This window comes from Temnothorax americanus, unplaced genomic scaffold (assembly GCF_048541705.1).
Source record: "Temnothorax americanus isolate GAGA-0224 unplaced genomic scaffold, ASM4854170v1 Scaffold33, whole genome shotgun sequence".
In the NCBI taxonomy this organism is placed as follows: Eukaryota; Metazoa; Arthropoda; class Insecta; order Hymenoptera; family Formicidae; genus Temnothorax; species Temnothorax americanus.
The window spans coordinates 1123143-1139921 of NW_027509475.1; the positions used below are offsets into that span (position 1 = coordinate 1123143).

At 42.3% G+C, this 16779-nt stretch overlaps 1 protein-coding gene across 4 annotated transcripts in view; it reads left to right on the plus strand.

Moving 5' to 3' along the window:
- Nucleotides 1-16779, plus strand: part of LOC143901400 (cell adhesion molecule Dscam2) — a 161177-nt gene that overhangs the window by 123718 nt on the left and 20680 nt on the right. For 3 of the 4 annotated variants that reach the window (XM_077413687.1, XM_077413690.1, XM_077413689.1), the window contains 4 exons: nt 2415-2559; nt 3703-3965; nt 8369-8530; nt 14841-15197. In XM_077413687.1, the coding sequence (XP_077269813.1) occupies nt 2415-2559; nt 3703-3965; nt 8369-8530; nt 14841-15197 (927 nt within the window). Of the gene's footprint in view, nt 1-2414; nt 2560-3702; nt 3966-8368; nt 8531-10806; nt 11089-14840; nt 15198-16779 lie in introns of all 4 variants that reach the window. The other variant, XM_077413688.1, reaches the window with a different exon arrangement.

Genomic DNA, 16779 nt, shown 5'->3' on the forward strand with positions numbered 1-16779 from the left:
AACACACTTCTTTTTTTTCTGTGTACCTATTTTTATAGGTAAAATATTTAGAAATACTATATATTTTTTTGAAAAATAAAGAGGGAAAATAAATTGATGAAAAATTTATCAACCAATTGTTTTCACTGCTGGATGTCCAGACTGCGTTTCGATATTCACCGCCAGCACTGAAAATCTATATAGTTTACGTTACGTATACCGACACAGATCGACCGATGAAAACGCAAGTCGGTCGGTCGGGCTTGTCGTCGACAATAACAAGTGACGACGACGCACGGGGTTCACGGGCAAGTGGCAACGGAACGGAACGCGGGGCCCGCGAATGCGGGGCGTGGCACGCGCGATGCTAGAGCACGCCGGGGAAGGGGATATTCTCATTTACGCCGCGGGGGCAAACAACCGCCTCGAATCCGAATCAACTCGACCCCAGGCTCCAGGCCACGCCGCTCTGTGCAACATCCGCGCGCGCTCGGGGTTATTGTCGGCTCTATAATCTGGGGTTAATTCACCGGGCGGCACTCGAGTTCAGGCGTCAAACCGCAGATCGATAGTTCCGCCCGCGCGCACCTTAGGTTGTCATGTAAATGTTGCGTGCGTAATACTCCCCCTCCGCCCCGTACGTGCTCGCCGCTGCCTTGCGGCGACCCAGGGCCATTTCCACGGCGATGACCGCCGCAGGCGGGCCCCCGGCTCCCGCACTGTCTCCCCTAGTCTCCCCCCGTGCTGCGTGCTGTGCATGGAGATGCGCGTACGCGCAACGCGCTGGATGCGTGCACCTGATTCAGGCGGGACCCCGACATTCCGGCGGAAGCTAACTCGCATTCCCCGCGATAGTTAGCTCGCGGCGACTACCATGGCGGGTCCGAGATAGCCCGAAAGATTCGTCGATGTTTTACTAAAATCGCGATATCTGATTTAGATCAATTGAATTGAAGCGGCTTAAGGTTTCGAAGTGTAATCGATTGTAACGGGATTATCGTCGTCGATCCTGACAATAAATTATTTTTATACAATCTCTTCTGGTCGTAGTTGCACGATTTTTCTAGTTTATCTCGGTGTCGCATTTGTCTAGAGACGCGAGTCTGTTTGGACGAGTAATAGTTTGAGAAATTTTCTCTCTCTTTTCTCTCTTGCCTTTTTATTCCACGCGACGACAATTTGAAGAAAATCCCGACTATCGCACGGAGATTTTCCCTGAATATTTTTCGCAGTTTGCGCGAGTTACGCGCGTATACGTAGGGTAGCGCGTATAAGGGTAGCTATATGTGGATTTAGACGCACCGCTACGCGGAGCACGCCGCAATTTCAAAATTCCTACAGCTGCAACTGGTTGCGCAACCGATGTGGTTTACTTGTGGCGATATTGTTACGCAATTTCAGCGAGCGAAAGTAAACACTCTTGCTTGATGCTATTGTAAAATCGCAATTTCCCTAGTTATTTTTGCAGATGTTGATGGTTACTTTAAAAATTCAATCGATACATATTAAAACGCTATGATTAAAATTGATTATTAAATTGTAATTGCAAAATAAAATGTATTTCATAACGGGAAATAGATTAACTAATAATATTTTATAAAGCCTTAACTATAAATAGACAAAACTCATAAACTCACTCTTCAATTTATTAGGTAGAAATGGCCAATTTATCAAGTAAGAATTCAAAACTTATACTATGTATTTTTTAACGAGATAATATCGCGATGGCGCAGAGAGATGTGCAATGCGCTGCTCTAATGAGGATCCGAGTTGAAATCCGACCGAAATCGTCGGCTTTTATTCGATTGCCACCTCTTGGAAGGCAATGGCAACCCACCGAGATAATCTCTTGCCAAGAGAACCTCTCTGCTGGTCGGAATCGGCGTTAAATTGTAGATTTCATTTATCTGACGCACATATATCAGCAGAGGGTTCACAACGCTCGGGCACGATAAAAAAAACGTCTAAGAAGAATATATCGCGATAATGATAAAAATTAATAACAATTAAAACGAATGTAAATAATTCAATTAAAGTAGGGATTAATTTTATGATGTTTGAAATTACTGAGATCTCATTTTCTGATTTGAACGTTATAGATAATTAAGACTGTAATTAAATCAGCCTCAAATAGCATTTATATCCGTATTTATAGTCGCGCTCTGGTAAGAAATTCAGTTAGAAATCTGGTTTTAAAATATGAACCAATTTGCTAGATTTTGAGAGTCAATTTGATATTCGTACCACTCTATTTGTAATTATGATTAAATAAGGAACTCAAATGAAGTTTGCCACGAAAACCCTGAGTCCTTTTTTTCGCGATTCAATAGCCGAGTCTCGAAAAAAGAGATCTCACAACTTCGTCACATATTTTTTGTTCGATAACGGTTTTCACTTTGCCAGTGAATTATTCTTCGACAACCGCGAATTTCTAGACGCTGCGCCGCAACTTCTGTACAAGTTCATCGAGCAGACGATGCAGCCGGGTCCCTCGGTGTCGCTCAAGTGCATCGCGATGGGCAACCCTACGCCGCACTTCTCCTGGACACTGGATGGGTTTCCTCTTCCGCAAAACGACAGGTAGGACAAGCAGTTTTCCTCGCGCAAACTTCTCCGTCGGAAGACGGGAAATACACGGGGGCGGGGGGGGGGGGCACGCGGTATCCCCGTAACTCGATCCACAGCTCTTTACCTTCTTTCTTCCGCCGGACGGAAGTTTATGGCATCAAAAATCGACGGACACGATGCACACGCGGGGAGAGATTATTCGCGGTTATTAACTCCGGGGTATTACGCGGGATCGTCGGGAAATCGTTGTGGAAGCTCGGGGGGCTTCTATCCGGCGGAGGCGGAGGCTCTCGTGGGAGAGCCTCGATATAGGCCCCCGCGGGCTTCGATTCTCTGAACCAATTGAGAGGAAAATTACCAATCACGCTGTTCAGTCTGGACGTTTTTAAAAGCCGGGCCGGATTTCGATGGATTTAACGGGCGTTCGCATAAGTCGAGGATAACTGGCGACGGGGATGAGATAATTTCGCGTTTCCGCGGTTCGCCGGCGAAATTATTATCGCCGGCGGCGAGTCGCGATAAGAATAATCTTGTCGGGAAAGGGGGATCACGTTACGAGAAGAGTGTTTTCTCGTAATGTGGGATCAACGTAAGAAATGGATCTTCTGCAGTTCGTAAAAGAATTGTAAAAATCAAACCGTGCGATGGGTATATAACTTACAACAAAAATTAATGTATATATTAATTTGATTTTGAGCCTCGAAATAATGACGAGTATAAAGGACTATTTACATTGTGAAAATAATAAATTTGAATTTATTCTCACACATTATGTTCTTACATGTAGAGTTTCTTTGAACGTAACATCTATTTCAATAGAAGAAATCTAAAGAAACGTGTTTATTTGTTAAAATTTTTTCCAGATATTTAATTTAGCGAACGACAAAAGAGATCTAAAGAAATTTTATTATTTCTGAAAATCCCTTCCAAATATATAATTTAGCGAACAACAAGAGAGACCTAAAAAAATTTCATTACTTCTGAAAATTCCTTCCAGACATGTAATTTAGCGAACGACAAAAGAATCTTAGCGCGGACCGCCGCGCCAACAATATCGAGCTTTCCTTCGCGCGAACGGGGGGTGGGTTTTCTCGCCGATAGAAAATCGTTGATGGATATCTGGCAGATAAATTAGTGAAAGCGATTTCCTTGTAGATTCATGATAGGCCAGTACGTGACGGTGCACGGCGACGTGATATCCCACGTGAACATAAGTGCCGTGCGGGTGGAGGACGGCGGCGAGTACAGGTGCTCGGCGGTGAACCGCGTCGCAAAGGCGCATCACGCCGCCCGGCTCAATATTTACGGGCTGCCTCATGTGCGAACGATGGGAAACTACGCCGCCGTGGCCGGCGAGACGACCGTCATCAAGTGTCCCGTCGCAGGCTTCCCGATCGCCAGCATCACCTGGGAGAAAGGTTCGTCGTTGTTGTGGTTCAATCATGGTTTCTCGTCTTAAAAATATATCGCTAGCTCGATTAATCGAAACGAGGTCAGCGTGGTCCATTGCTCGTGTAAACATTTAGACGGTTTTACACACGATTACTCGCAAACGCTGCTTTATTTTTTTCCACTGAAATCTGATCTCTGTATGAAAAATTTTTATGATTCTAATAAGTAGATTAGGTTCTAGCTCTTTTCTAACAAGTCAAGATGAAGTCTAAAAACATTCTAACAATAAGTAAAAAATATAATTTTAATAACTTTTTCACTATATAGTATGTTTTATTATTTTGTGATTATATATTTTTAAACAATGCACTTTTTTACGATGCATTTTTAAACAATGCGAGATATAGCTTTTTTAAAATGTAATTAAATGGGCAATTCTCTCTCTCTCTCTCCATATTAAATTGGACAAGAAATGACTTCGTATATATATTTTTTAAATTAAAACTTTATTCACGTAAAAAATACATAAAATAAAGAGGTACGTATTTTTTGTTTTTTGTTTATCCGAAAATAGTTTTTTATGGAATTTATAAACAATTCAATTTTTGAAGCAGTCAACTTTTTAAAAATTAATATTTCTGGTTATATTTGTCGTAGAGAAATCATAAAAAATGACAAAACATCATAAAGCTATAAAGGGACAATTTTTTTTTAGAAAAATGGTTGTTACAAAAAATTGCAAATTCCAATTGTTATAAGAAATTGAAATGTTTAATTATCTTTTTTATCAAAAAGTACATTTAAAAAAATGTTTTAAGCAATGTTATCTCATTTTCCATTTTATTCTGGAAGTGTACATATTATTTATTTTATGAAGAAACAATATCTCTTTGTTTTATATACTTATATTTCACGTGAAAAAAGTTTTTATTAAAAAAATACGAAGTCATTCTTGCCCGATTTGACGTGGAATTACCTATATATATGTGTATATATATATATATATATATATTCTTTTAGCATAAATAATTCTTCTTATTATTCTGGATGCAAAAGTATTTCTATATAGTTACTAAAATCACTCTGTATATCACGAATTAAAAATCTAGTGCGGAGATCGGAGAAGAATAATGCGACTCTTTTTATCGGGAGATTTTTGTTTTACTATTTCATTGCTCGCGATATTCCTAAACCACGGATTTTCAGCTTACTTTTGCATCCATCGCGAAATTGTATTGACCTATTCTATTAATATCAAAAATTTGTCGCCTCGACATTGTGGCAATTCTATGATGGTACAATATATCAACATATTTTTCGATTTATACGCTATACTTGCATATTTTATGTTATGTATGTGTCATTATATTTTTTATCTTTTTATAAATTAAAACATTGCACCCATTCGACCGAAGTTGGTCGCATTCAACTAAAAAATCTTGGCAATTTTAAAACGTAGAATTATAATTTTTTTAAATATAATAGATTATCGCTCCATCGTGCACCGTATTTCAAACATTCTCTTTAAATTTCTTGGAGTGGGAATACTGCCACTCCAGTTAGATTTCACTCTTTTGGAGTGAGATCTCACTCCAAAAAGAGTGAAATCTTACTCCAAAAGAGTGAAATCTCACTGGAGTGGCAGTATTCCCACTCCAAGAAATTTAGAGAGTTCGCGCTAATATTCGCCTAAATTTCGCATCTTTCTCTCTAGAGAGAATTTTCGTAGTCACGGTACATCACGCGAGCAACCACCGAAGCCTCTTGGCTACATCGCGCGGATAAACCGCGAGCGAAACCGACTCGTTTCTTCCGCTTTAACGAAGTCCAGCGACTTCTACGTGCCGCGCCTCTTATTTCTCCCATCAAACACCGTGGCTGTGTGGGTGGTGGAATTAAACGCGCTTGCGAAGATTAAAATACTCGGGATGCTGTGAGGAACGCATAAATAAACGACTGCGTCTCCGACCGATGAAAAGTCGCGCTTTCTTCAGGAAATTTTTCCCGTCATCGTCGGGAGATCTCTCCTCAGAAAGGCGAGCGGCGTGAAGCGAGGCAAACCGGGCGCTTTTTTCCCTCCCGAATTTCTCGCATCTCTCGCGGCGAAAGCGGACTGACGCGTAATAGCGAGAGAAGGCGTGGAAAATCCTTTTATTTCGACTGAAATCGCGCGGCCGTTCTGCCCGCGGCAAACTTCGAGCGTTCCCTCTCGTAATGATGAACTCGACTTCGAGGAAGTTTCAAACGATCGTTCCGCCAACTTTCCTTTTCCAACCTTTCCCGACGTCGCGACGAACGGCTCGATAGCGACCACGCGCGACCACCCACGGCTATTTGATCCATTAAGCACCGTAGCGCAGTGCTTTTTAAGAATCTACGAAAATGTCCGGTAGCTATGGAAAGAGTTATCTTTACTTCGACTTGAGTTATCTTTATATTCTGATTTTTACTTCCATTTTTAGAATCAATACCTCATATTATACAATATTTTACATTATTTTACATATATTATATTATATTTTACATTACATTTATGCAATAATACATGTATTTCACTTTTTGTTCTATTGCACTTTATTTCTATGTGTTTGGTGAATATCCCGTGAAAAATCTTTAACGGTTAATTCCTATAAATTACATATTTTTAATATTATATATTTTTTATAATTATATATTCTTAGCATTATGTATTTTTTCTAAGTCGTGTAATTTTTACATTTTATATCTCATTTTTTTATATATGTATTCTGTATTATATTTACGATCTTTTGGCATTTATCTATTTAATAAAAACATTGCACGTGTTGCATGCGCTGTTACTTTTGTGTTCATCTGCTTCCTAGAATACACCAAGGCAACAATTTCGAAGTCGGTTGCCGACTATATGGAAGCGTATTGAACACTCGACTGCGTCACCGTGACGTCGCCAATGTGGTGCAAAATCAGTGGAAAACCGCATTTTCACAATGCCACGATCGCGCGGATCGTACGGCGTGCAAATGAAAAGCAAATGCATAATTTAAAGTCAAATATCGCACCTCCATGGACGGGCGCGACTTTCGATTAAAACTCACGCTTGGCCGCAGGCGAAGAAAAACACTTTCGCGATTATGCTTCCGTTCGAATACGGGGATATGAAATTTGTTGCCGAATACCGAAAACCGTAATTTTCCGACGAGCTATAAATGTAAGCTACATATACGGTACAACATTATTGCGTAGTCGAAGCTAAAAATGGATTAAAAATGCACTTTACTGCAAAATTATTAAGCATAATATATCGCATTCGTTTTACCTTTGTCTAGTCCGTACGATCTTTCCGGTCGCATGCTGCTGCTCTACCTTTCTCATTGTTTAGATTCTCTAGTTCATATTCTGAATTATTCCCTCTCCTCTCATTATACTTCCCCTTTTTCATGGAAACTTACAGTTGTCCTCCTTATTTCCAACCGTTTATCAACAACTCTATAACATCTCAAAACGTCAATCAGCATTTCGTGGTCTGCATAGTACCACGATGGATCTTCTCTATATGTCCAAATCCTCATTTCTCATCGCCGGCTCTTCTGTACTTTTGTCTCATCTTCATTCCTTCGATATCTCTCTTCTCTCTTAACTCTGTATTTATTCCTCGTTTGACCTCAATCAAAATACTTGGCGTTCACTTCGACTCATCTTGGTCGTTTAAATCGCACGTGGACACAAAGTGCCGGGCTACTTTTGCGTGTTCTCTAGCTTTTTCGTCATATCCTCACTATTTCACAGACATGTATCGTAATCTCTTGTCCTTACCTACACATCACTCCACTAATTGTAAGTTTCGCGCTTCTTTTCCTACTGTGCAGAGCCAAGTATTTTAATAAACTACCTTTTTTCCATAAGATTCTCCTCCTCTCTATCTTCTTTTAACGTCGCAGCCTCTAGTTTCATGACGTCACTTGCGCTTTCTCTAAATTAACATCAAAAGGCATACTTTCTTTTGAGTGATAATTCTACACGTATGTCCTCTGTATTATGTACTATATATGTATCGCGTGTCTGAGTGTGTGAGTGCGTATGCACATGTGTTTGTGATTATAGCAACAGTTTTGTTGATACTTGACCATTTGCATGTACTATTACTTTGTATATTCAGGCTATGTTTAATCTTTGTTTTTTATTATGCATTGCAAAAAATTATTATTATTATATTTTATTATTTCTTAATAAATAATTATATCTAAAAATTTTAATTTATAACTATAATTGTAATCACAATTTAAACTTGTTGCATTAAAATTTAACGTTATTATTTAGTTTAATAATAATTATCTCAAATCTCGCTCACCGCTTCCTTCGAATCAATTAGAAATAGATTTTACGTGCGCGTCTCTGCCTTTTTCCACTCGAAAGAAACCGTCAAAATATGAAACGCATTTTCTCCCCGTAGATGGCCAAATATTACCGACCAGCCGACGTCAGGAGGTGTCTGCGAACGGCACGCTGGTGCTCCATCGAGTCGACAGCAGCACCGATCGCGGCGCATACACGTGCACCGCGAAGAACAAGCAAGGTCGCTCCGATTCGCAGACCATTCACATAGAAGTCAAAGGTAAAGTCGTCTCGCTCCTGCACACGCACCGATTTCCTCTCTCCTTTGTTCCCCTCTTATGCACGAAGATTTTATCTGCTTAAATTGGAACAACAGTGTCCCGCGGAAGTGTGTGCGTGCGTCGTTCGACGACGACCGTCCTGGCTGTAATCGCGACGAAGTGCTTTCACGATGAAAGCGCGCCGGGACGTCGAGTCGACTTATCGGAAGAAATCGTTCGTCGATGCATCACGTCGTTCGCGGATTTTGTCAGGTGCTGTTAAACGCGCCAACAATCGCGCGGCATCCTCGCGCGTTTTTCATCGACCACGCTCGCCACGGTCGCATTTCGATTCGGAAAATATTCCGTAGCGATTACGGGGAATAAAAACGTTATAACAAACGGTACGTTATTCCGCGAGGAATATAAATGTCGTTCGAAACAAGTTATACCGCCGAAGGTTTTAGAATAGAAACGGCTAATAAAAGAATATCGTATCGATATGAAATGTGGTCGATGTATCTCGCTTCGTAGGGGAATTTTAAATTGATAGCTCTGCGCGCGGAATCGCGCACGGACGTTTTGTGGATTTTTATCTCGCGTATATCGGAGGGAACGACAATTTTCCTCTCGATACGCGTCATACCGGCTCAATGCCGTGGAGAATCGTAGGAAACGAAAAATTTGTAGCGCTTCACGCGTATAATATAGCGCGTTCTTGTGGGTATAATATAGTCGGCGCGAGTAGATGGAAGAACTACAAGCACATGTTTTATTTTGCGAGATCGAACGGGACCTCCCTCCGCCTTCGTGCATGATAGAAAGTGCGGTGAACTTTCTGTGATTTAAAAAGAAATTCCCCTCCCCCCCCCGTCGCTTCATTTCTGCCGCGAGAGAGACCCTCGTACCTCTCCATTCGGCTGTAAGATTTCTGTTTCGAAGTACTAGAATATTTCGAGAGATAAATTATTTCGCGCAAAGAAACTTCCATACATTTATATTCTTGATATCCATGAAGTGCAGATTTATCGCCATTTTAATATACATATTAAATATAATGCCTATAAAAACAGTTGTCTTGGTTCAAAATTATGGAGATCTTATAAATCTTTCAATTATATAAAGATTTATTACCTGATGCATTAAATAATACCTGTAAAAGCAGTTGTTGTTTCAAAATGATAGAAATCCTAATAATTCCTTCAATTATATTAAGCTCATAAAGTCTCTTAAAAGTTTAAGTTATAATCATATTAGTTGTGAATGATGTTGAGATGTTGAAATGAATGGAATTACGGAAGTTTATTAAATTGAAAAGAGATGGATATTTCTCTCTTTACAATGACTGAACATCTTTTTCTACCGTCGCGATAATTGTTTGTGTGATACAAAATTCATTATCACCTCAATGAATTAGGGACGCTGTTGTTCTCCATTAAATAATACTACTTAATATTAGAATGTTTTCTAACGAATTTTCTAACGGCGCGCAGTGTTTGAGAAAGTAGATAATACAATTTAGTCGATACTGTCTTAAAAGCTTTTCTTGGATTAATAACAATTTCAGATGCATGACTTTTACGCTGCGATCACGTCGAACAAAGCACGCAGGTAGGATATATAAAATGTGCTCGGGACTTTTTTTTCGGATAAAATTAGATCGCGCAATGGTTGAATTCTCTTTATGTGCCATCAATTCAAATCTTTTGAGTCGAGAGGGAATATCGAATCGCACAAATCGGATATATCTATATGGCTATATATACGTATATTGAATCTTTCCGCTGATATAGCTATTTTATAAAACGTTGCAAATGCATAAATTCTGTATTGTTTCCTTCAACGTCTTTCAGGAAATGATTAATGACAAAATCGATTCTATGGACATTATTCATGTAGTCAGATCTTATATTTATTAAAACCATCTTAAGCACAATCTTAAGATGCTGTAAACCAATCCACAGTGCCGTATCAGTATCTTATGACATTACTTAAAATGGTTTTGAAATAAGAACGGACCTATGAATACCGGCCTATGATTTGGAAGTAATTCAACATTTTACAACGACCGAATATATAGTATTATTTTTTTTGCTGCATCGAAATATTATGTAAGCAATTATTTCTTGATTCACTCTTACGTATCGGAAAAACGTTTTTTCCCCCACAAAATTCCTTCTTCTCTCGACTCGACTATTTTCGGCGCAACGCCGATGACGACGACGACGCCGACGACGACTACGATCGCACGTCGTCGCGATGTGAAATAAACTCTCGTGCTTCCTGTAATTTGCAGTACCGCCTAAAATCGATCCGTTTAGCTTTCCCGACAATATCCAGGCGGGCGCGCGGGTTCACGTAACCTGCGCGGTCAGCGAGGGCGATTCACCTCTGAAGATCACCTGGCTGAAGGACGGCAAGCCGTTGAGGGCGCGAGAGGCCACCACGCATCAGATCGGCGAGTTCGATCTCGCGTTGAGGATACAGAGCGCGTCGACCGCGCATAACGGCAACTATACTTGCGTGGCGAGCAACGATGCCGCCAAAACGTTCCGCACGGCGTCCCTCCTGGTCCATGGTACGCAGCAACCGGCTGAACCGTCAGATGCCATGTCGGAAACCCTCTTTACTTCCTCACAGCCTCTATCCTTCTCTTTCAAAAAGAAAAATTCGAAGCGATCCTGCGTCATTTCGCGAACTGGGTCCCTTTTACTTTCAACTTCTCTTGCTCAGATAAAAAATGTTCCTTATGTCTCGATTTGTACTTGCTGTTATACTGTTAAATGACATTTAATTTTGTTAAAATTCGGGGGATTGCATTTCTCGGTCTTGTCACTTTACATACGTACAGTTTGAAAAAGTTCTCTCTGAAATATCGAGAGATTTATTCTGATTTTTCGAAGCAATCTCTGTAGTCGAGCAACAGTTACTTTTACTTCCTAAGCGGATGCGGCACGCTCGGGGGGGGGGGGTTCTTTTTCCCCGAGTTTATTCCGCTAAAAGCTCCCTTCCCGTACTTGGCGGATATGCATGTTCCCATTGGCGGCCCGCCGGCGATGTACAACGCGATCGTACAACGCGGCGGGCGAATTGAGGGAAAGGGCGATGAGATTGCTATTAATCGACGCGCGACTCCCGTGCCAAGCGGGACCGCGCGCGCGCGCGCGCGCGGATCTCGCGTACAAAGCGCGAAAGCGAAATCGAATTGGAAAAACAACCATCGCGTCTTCGACGGCATATTCGACGGATATTCTCGTCGAAATTATCTGACGGCTTTTTTTCCCCGCAGCCGCGAAACAACGGGATACGCGATCGGGCGTGATTTAAAGTGGAGGAAGCGAGGAGCTTCGTCGAAAATTACGTCGTGGGCGTCCTCCGCGATTACATCGAGCCGTCGTTTTACCGTGGCGGCACAAAAATAGAGGCGAGATATTTATCACCGGAGGGACTGAAAAGAAACAGACCGCGTATGTGTACACACCCGTATAGCTTCGTCGATGCGTGTACTACAATCCCTCGTCAACGGACGAGACGTCCCCCTAGCTATGCCGCGCGTTTACATTTTCCCATCAAGGACGAGGGTGGCGCGCGCATTAAAAGCGCTTCTTCTGTCGACGAGCAAATCGCTGCGAGCGAAACAGCGAACGAAGGCCCCCGGTCGACGGCGAGCGAATAAACGTTACGTACGAACGAATCGCCTAAGGGTGATTACCGCGTTTCGTTGACAGCCAAAGAACAAACAGAAGACAGATCGCGTTATTTTTGCGTCTCTTATACGTGCGCGTTTACTTATTTCGTGCCTCCCGCGTATGTGACGAAATGAAATCAACCCACGAATGGCCGCACCGTCAAATTAGCTTCTTCGGGATAATTCTATTTGTATCTTCCTCGGTTCCTTTTATGATCGAATTTTCAGAAGCTTATTAGAACGCTAGAAGACTGTCAAAAAATTGAATTTGATTTGAGTATTGGATTACGCTTCTAAAATCTCCTTTAAATCGCTTTAAAAGCCGCCTCTTTTACGATCATGCGTGAGAGGTTTCTCTACCAGGTGCTTTTAAAATCACGAGTCGCACATTCGTTATTTTAATCCGAAGGGATCCAGCGTCCGCACAAGTTAACGTCACGTACTCGCTATCGATAACGTCGGGCGCCAATTAAGGACCGTCGACCGCCAAATTATCTTGGGCGAGGGAAGAGAACTCTCTCTCTCTCGCGCCTCTCCGCTCTACTTGCCGAAACTATGCGACGAAATTTATCAACGCGGCGTCTCCGACAAGAGAAGCTTCTTTGTTATACCTTCTCGCCTGAGAAACCCGTTCTCCATCCACCACCGCGTCCACCCTCCTATCCCTTCTCCCTCCCTCCCTCTCTCTCTCTCTCTCTCTCTCTCTCTCTCTCTCTCTCTCTCCACTTTTGTACATGGATATGAACATTATATACATATATATCGCCGCGTGTATATACGCGCGACATACCTCTTTGGGCATTACTCACGTTACGCTGTGCTATCTGGTTCCCTCTCTCTTGTACCCGCGCGGTTCCTCAATTATTCTCAAACAACCGCCCGCGTTCTGTTCTAATACCCCCGGGGCTTTCGTGTTCTCCGCCCCTGCCTCTCCTTATACATACGTATCGCACGCGGTACAACGTGCAACGAGGCAAGTTATTATTGTCGTTCCGCAGCATTACGCTCGTCGCGACGTACCCTACCCTCTGCATCCCCTTGTCGAAAAGTCGACAACCGGGCACGAAAAGGTAACCCCCCCCCCTTTTTGCTCCGCTTGATTGTTTTCACCGCTCGTGTATCTCGTGGAGTACGCGAGCGTCGAAACACTCGAGAGACATATACCTGTTCCACGCGAAACTCACACGGGAAAAAAGGATTAGCACTAATACTATAGCAAATCTATAGTCGTAATATGGATAACTGACATTTTTTGCAGCGAGAGCTATAATTTTGCAATAATAGCAAAATTTCTTGAAAGTTTTGCTGAACCTTTTGCTATACTTAGTAATAATTGCAAAAAGATTTTGTTACTATTGCTAAATTATAGCTTTTGTCGCAAAAATCTTAGTTATCCATATTTTACGACTAGATTTGCTATAATAACTAATTCTTTTTTTCTTCGTGCGAAAACGTCCCAGCAAACACAGAATACACCGAGTGCGCAATTTGATAGCAAATTGCGCATTCGGTGTATTCTGTTTGCTGGGGTATAGTTTATGCCGCCATCACGGTTCGTAACCCTCTCGTCATCGATGGTGCAGAATGATATCGCGAATTGGTCTCGACTCGTGTGGATAACGGTTAATAAGAAGAGGGATAAAAATTGGAATAAATGGCGATTATATTTGCATTACGGGAAATTGATGGAAAAATCAACGAATGGAGAATATATTAAAAATACGCGTTTCACGCACGAGTGAATATTATATTACCAATATTAACCGCGCGAGTCGAGAGCCGTGCGTATACCTTTCTATCTCGTTTGACATTGATGAAATAATGCAATATTTCTTGCTGCGTTATTTTAATTTCGTCTCTCTTTCTTTCTTTCTCTCTCTCTCTTTCTCTCTGCCCTTAATTCAATATTATTTTAATTCCAGTACAAATACACTTACGCGACCACACAACAAACACGGCGTGTCGCCGGGAGGATAATTAAACGTCACTCCCGAGGTCTGCCTAACGATCAATACCTAATTCCATTCATAATGATGGAGTCATGTAAAGTCGAGCATCGCCAATATCGGCGGCTATCCTTGGTGCAACATCTCTCTTGCCTCGATATAGGATATTATTATAACGATAATTATCGAATTAACTGTCTCTCGCTTTATTTGACAACTGTAACGAGACGGAAGAAATTCAAGACCCGTTAAATTTCGGCGTTCAGCGACTTCTCAGACCGACGACCGCGACTGGATGCGACAGCGGAGATCCGCCGTTGTTAACCGACCCGTGAAACTAGCCGCGACGAGTCAAACTACAACTATAATCTCAACGGTGTGTTTTGCCTGACAGAGAGCGTCGGTTTCCCCGTCGCGCGGATCAATCTCGGTGAACGACGACGGAGACAAGTTTAATCCGCGCGGCGACGCGACACATATCGAATCAACCCGTACGGTTGAGTCGTTTTGCGAGAGCCGTTTCTCGCGATCTTGAATCGAATTAAGCTAAGACTTCCCAGGAATGTAGGTGACGACGTCCAGGATGAAGACAGGAAGCTACGGGAGTAGCAGCAGCAACGGGAGACCGTCCGGATAAACTCGTTAATCGTATATACACACTCACAATCATCTGTTTCTCTCTCTTTTTTTGTGCAGTTCCGCCCACGATAGCTCCCTTTAGCTTTAAGAAGGACCTGTCGGAGGGTCTGCGAGCCCAGGTGACCTGCATGGTCGAGAAGGGCGATCCGCCGTTCACGATCATCTGGTCGAAGGACGGCGAGCAGATATCCGCCTCCGGCACGGCGGCCGCCGCCGCCGCCGCCGCCGCTGCAACCATTAACGATCTCCGACAGCACTCGCATACACCACCTGGGCTGCGCGTAACCAACATTGACGCCCATTCCAGCGCCATAGTTATCGAGCGCGTCACCGCCGCGCACACCGGCAACTATACTTGCCTGGCGCGCAATTCGGTGGCCGAGGTCCTCTGGACGGCCGAGTTGATCGTTCGTGGTAAAGTACAGTGACTTGCACTGCGCGGAAAAACTGCACCGAGTCTATGTTTTTTCTTTTCTTCTCTTTTTCTCTCACGTCACTGTTTTGCACCTGGCAGCACACCCATTGTCTTTGCGACAATACAGCGGCGACGGGTGAAAGAATTTGGAGGGCAAAGGAAAGTAACCGAATCTATAAAATCTTAGACATTTTAAATCAAGTTTACGATAATATATTACGATTCTGTAAGTTTCTTGTTACGCGCTGTTTTACGCGCAGCGATAGTATTTTTATCGTAGAAAGATACTTGAGACTTTATTCCACGATGATCAGCGATGTCTGACCATATAGTGTTTTTATCTACTGCCGATCGAACGGCCGGGCTATGCAGCTTGCATTCGCGCGATTCGGATAAATTGCCGCGATAGGAGGTGAGATTAATTTTCTGGCCACGCGGAATTCACGAGACAAAAGCCAGCAAGTTCGCGAGATTTAAATGCCGAGTCCTCCGATTCTATTCACCCGCGGCTGGCCGTATCGTCGTCACGTAAGCGCAGCCGCAGCCGCCGCAGCAGCAGCAGCAGCCGCCATCGCAGCGCATCGGTCGAAAAATAGCATGAAGTAAGAGTTAACGCGCTAGGGCTGTTCTCGGATTTCGCAGAGACGAGCCGGATATTCGGGTATCGCGACGAGGGCATCGGCGGATATCGAGCTCCTGTTCGGAATTGACGTGCACGCACGCGAGCTTTAGCCCGTCCCGCAAAGTAATATATTCGTAATTTACGAATAAGTAATATCCGTCCCGCAAATTACGATATGTTAAACGCGGAGCTATCGCACGTTACGTTATTATAAGCAACGTGGAGCTGACAGTGAAAGTTACATTGAGTCCTCTCCCGGGAGCTTGCATTTCACCGATACCGTTTGCTCGCGACGTGATTGTAATCGCGATGTAATTAATCGCTTTTGTATGGTATAATTAACTGGTACTCACGACTGTCCTAGATAGAAGGAAATGCGTGGGAGAAACGTCTAATTTGATAGGTTTTAAATGGAAAAATCGTCCGAATGAAAGTTGCTGGAATAATTAGTAAATTAGAATGGATGAAACAAGAGCAAAGATGTTTTAGTTCAATTACGTTGATAATTATATGTTAATTATTATTTAATTTTATTAATAAATACTTAAATTTTCTAGACTATAACAACGTATAGCTTCGTGATATAACTTCATGATATTTAGTTTACTCTACATTTAATGAATATTTAAATTTTCTATATTATAACAAATGTAGAACGTTATGCAAATTTTAGTTTTCCTAAAATATCTTATCATTTATTTTCCCGTATGACTTTTCTGCCGTTTAAAGCCACTCGACCGGCACTTTCAATATCTGACAGATCTCTCCTGGGTAATACACTCTGGGTAATACTCTCGCGAATATAACCCACGTATCGCGCTTGAAAATGTTTCGAGTCGAGGTATATCCGCAATAATGTTTTTTTCAGTTCTAATATTTCGGTATTTTGCGTTGTGCGCCGTCTTTTTTCCGCAAAAGAATCAGAGAAAATATTTTTTGATGATATCCTATGCGAAATT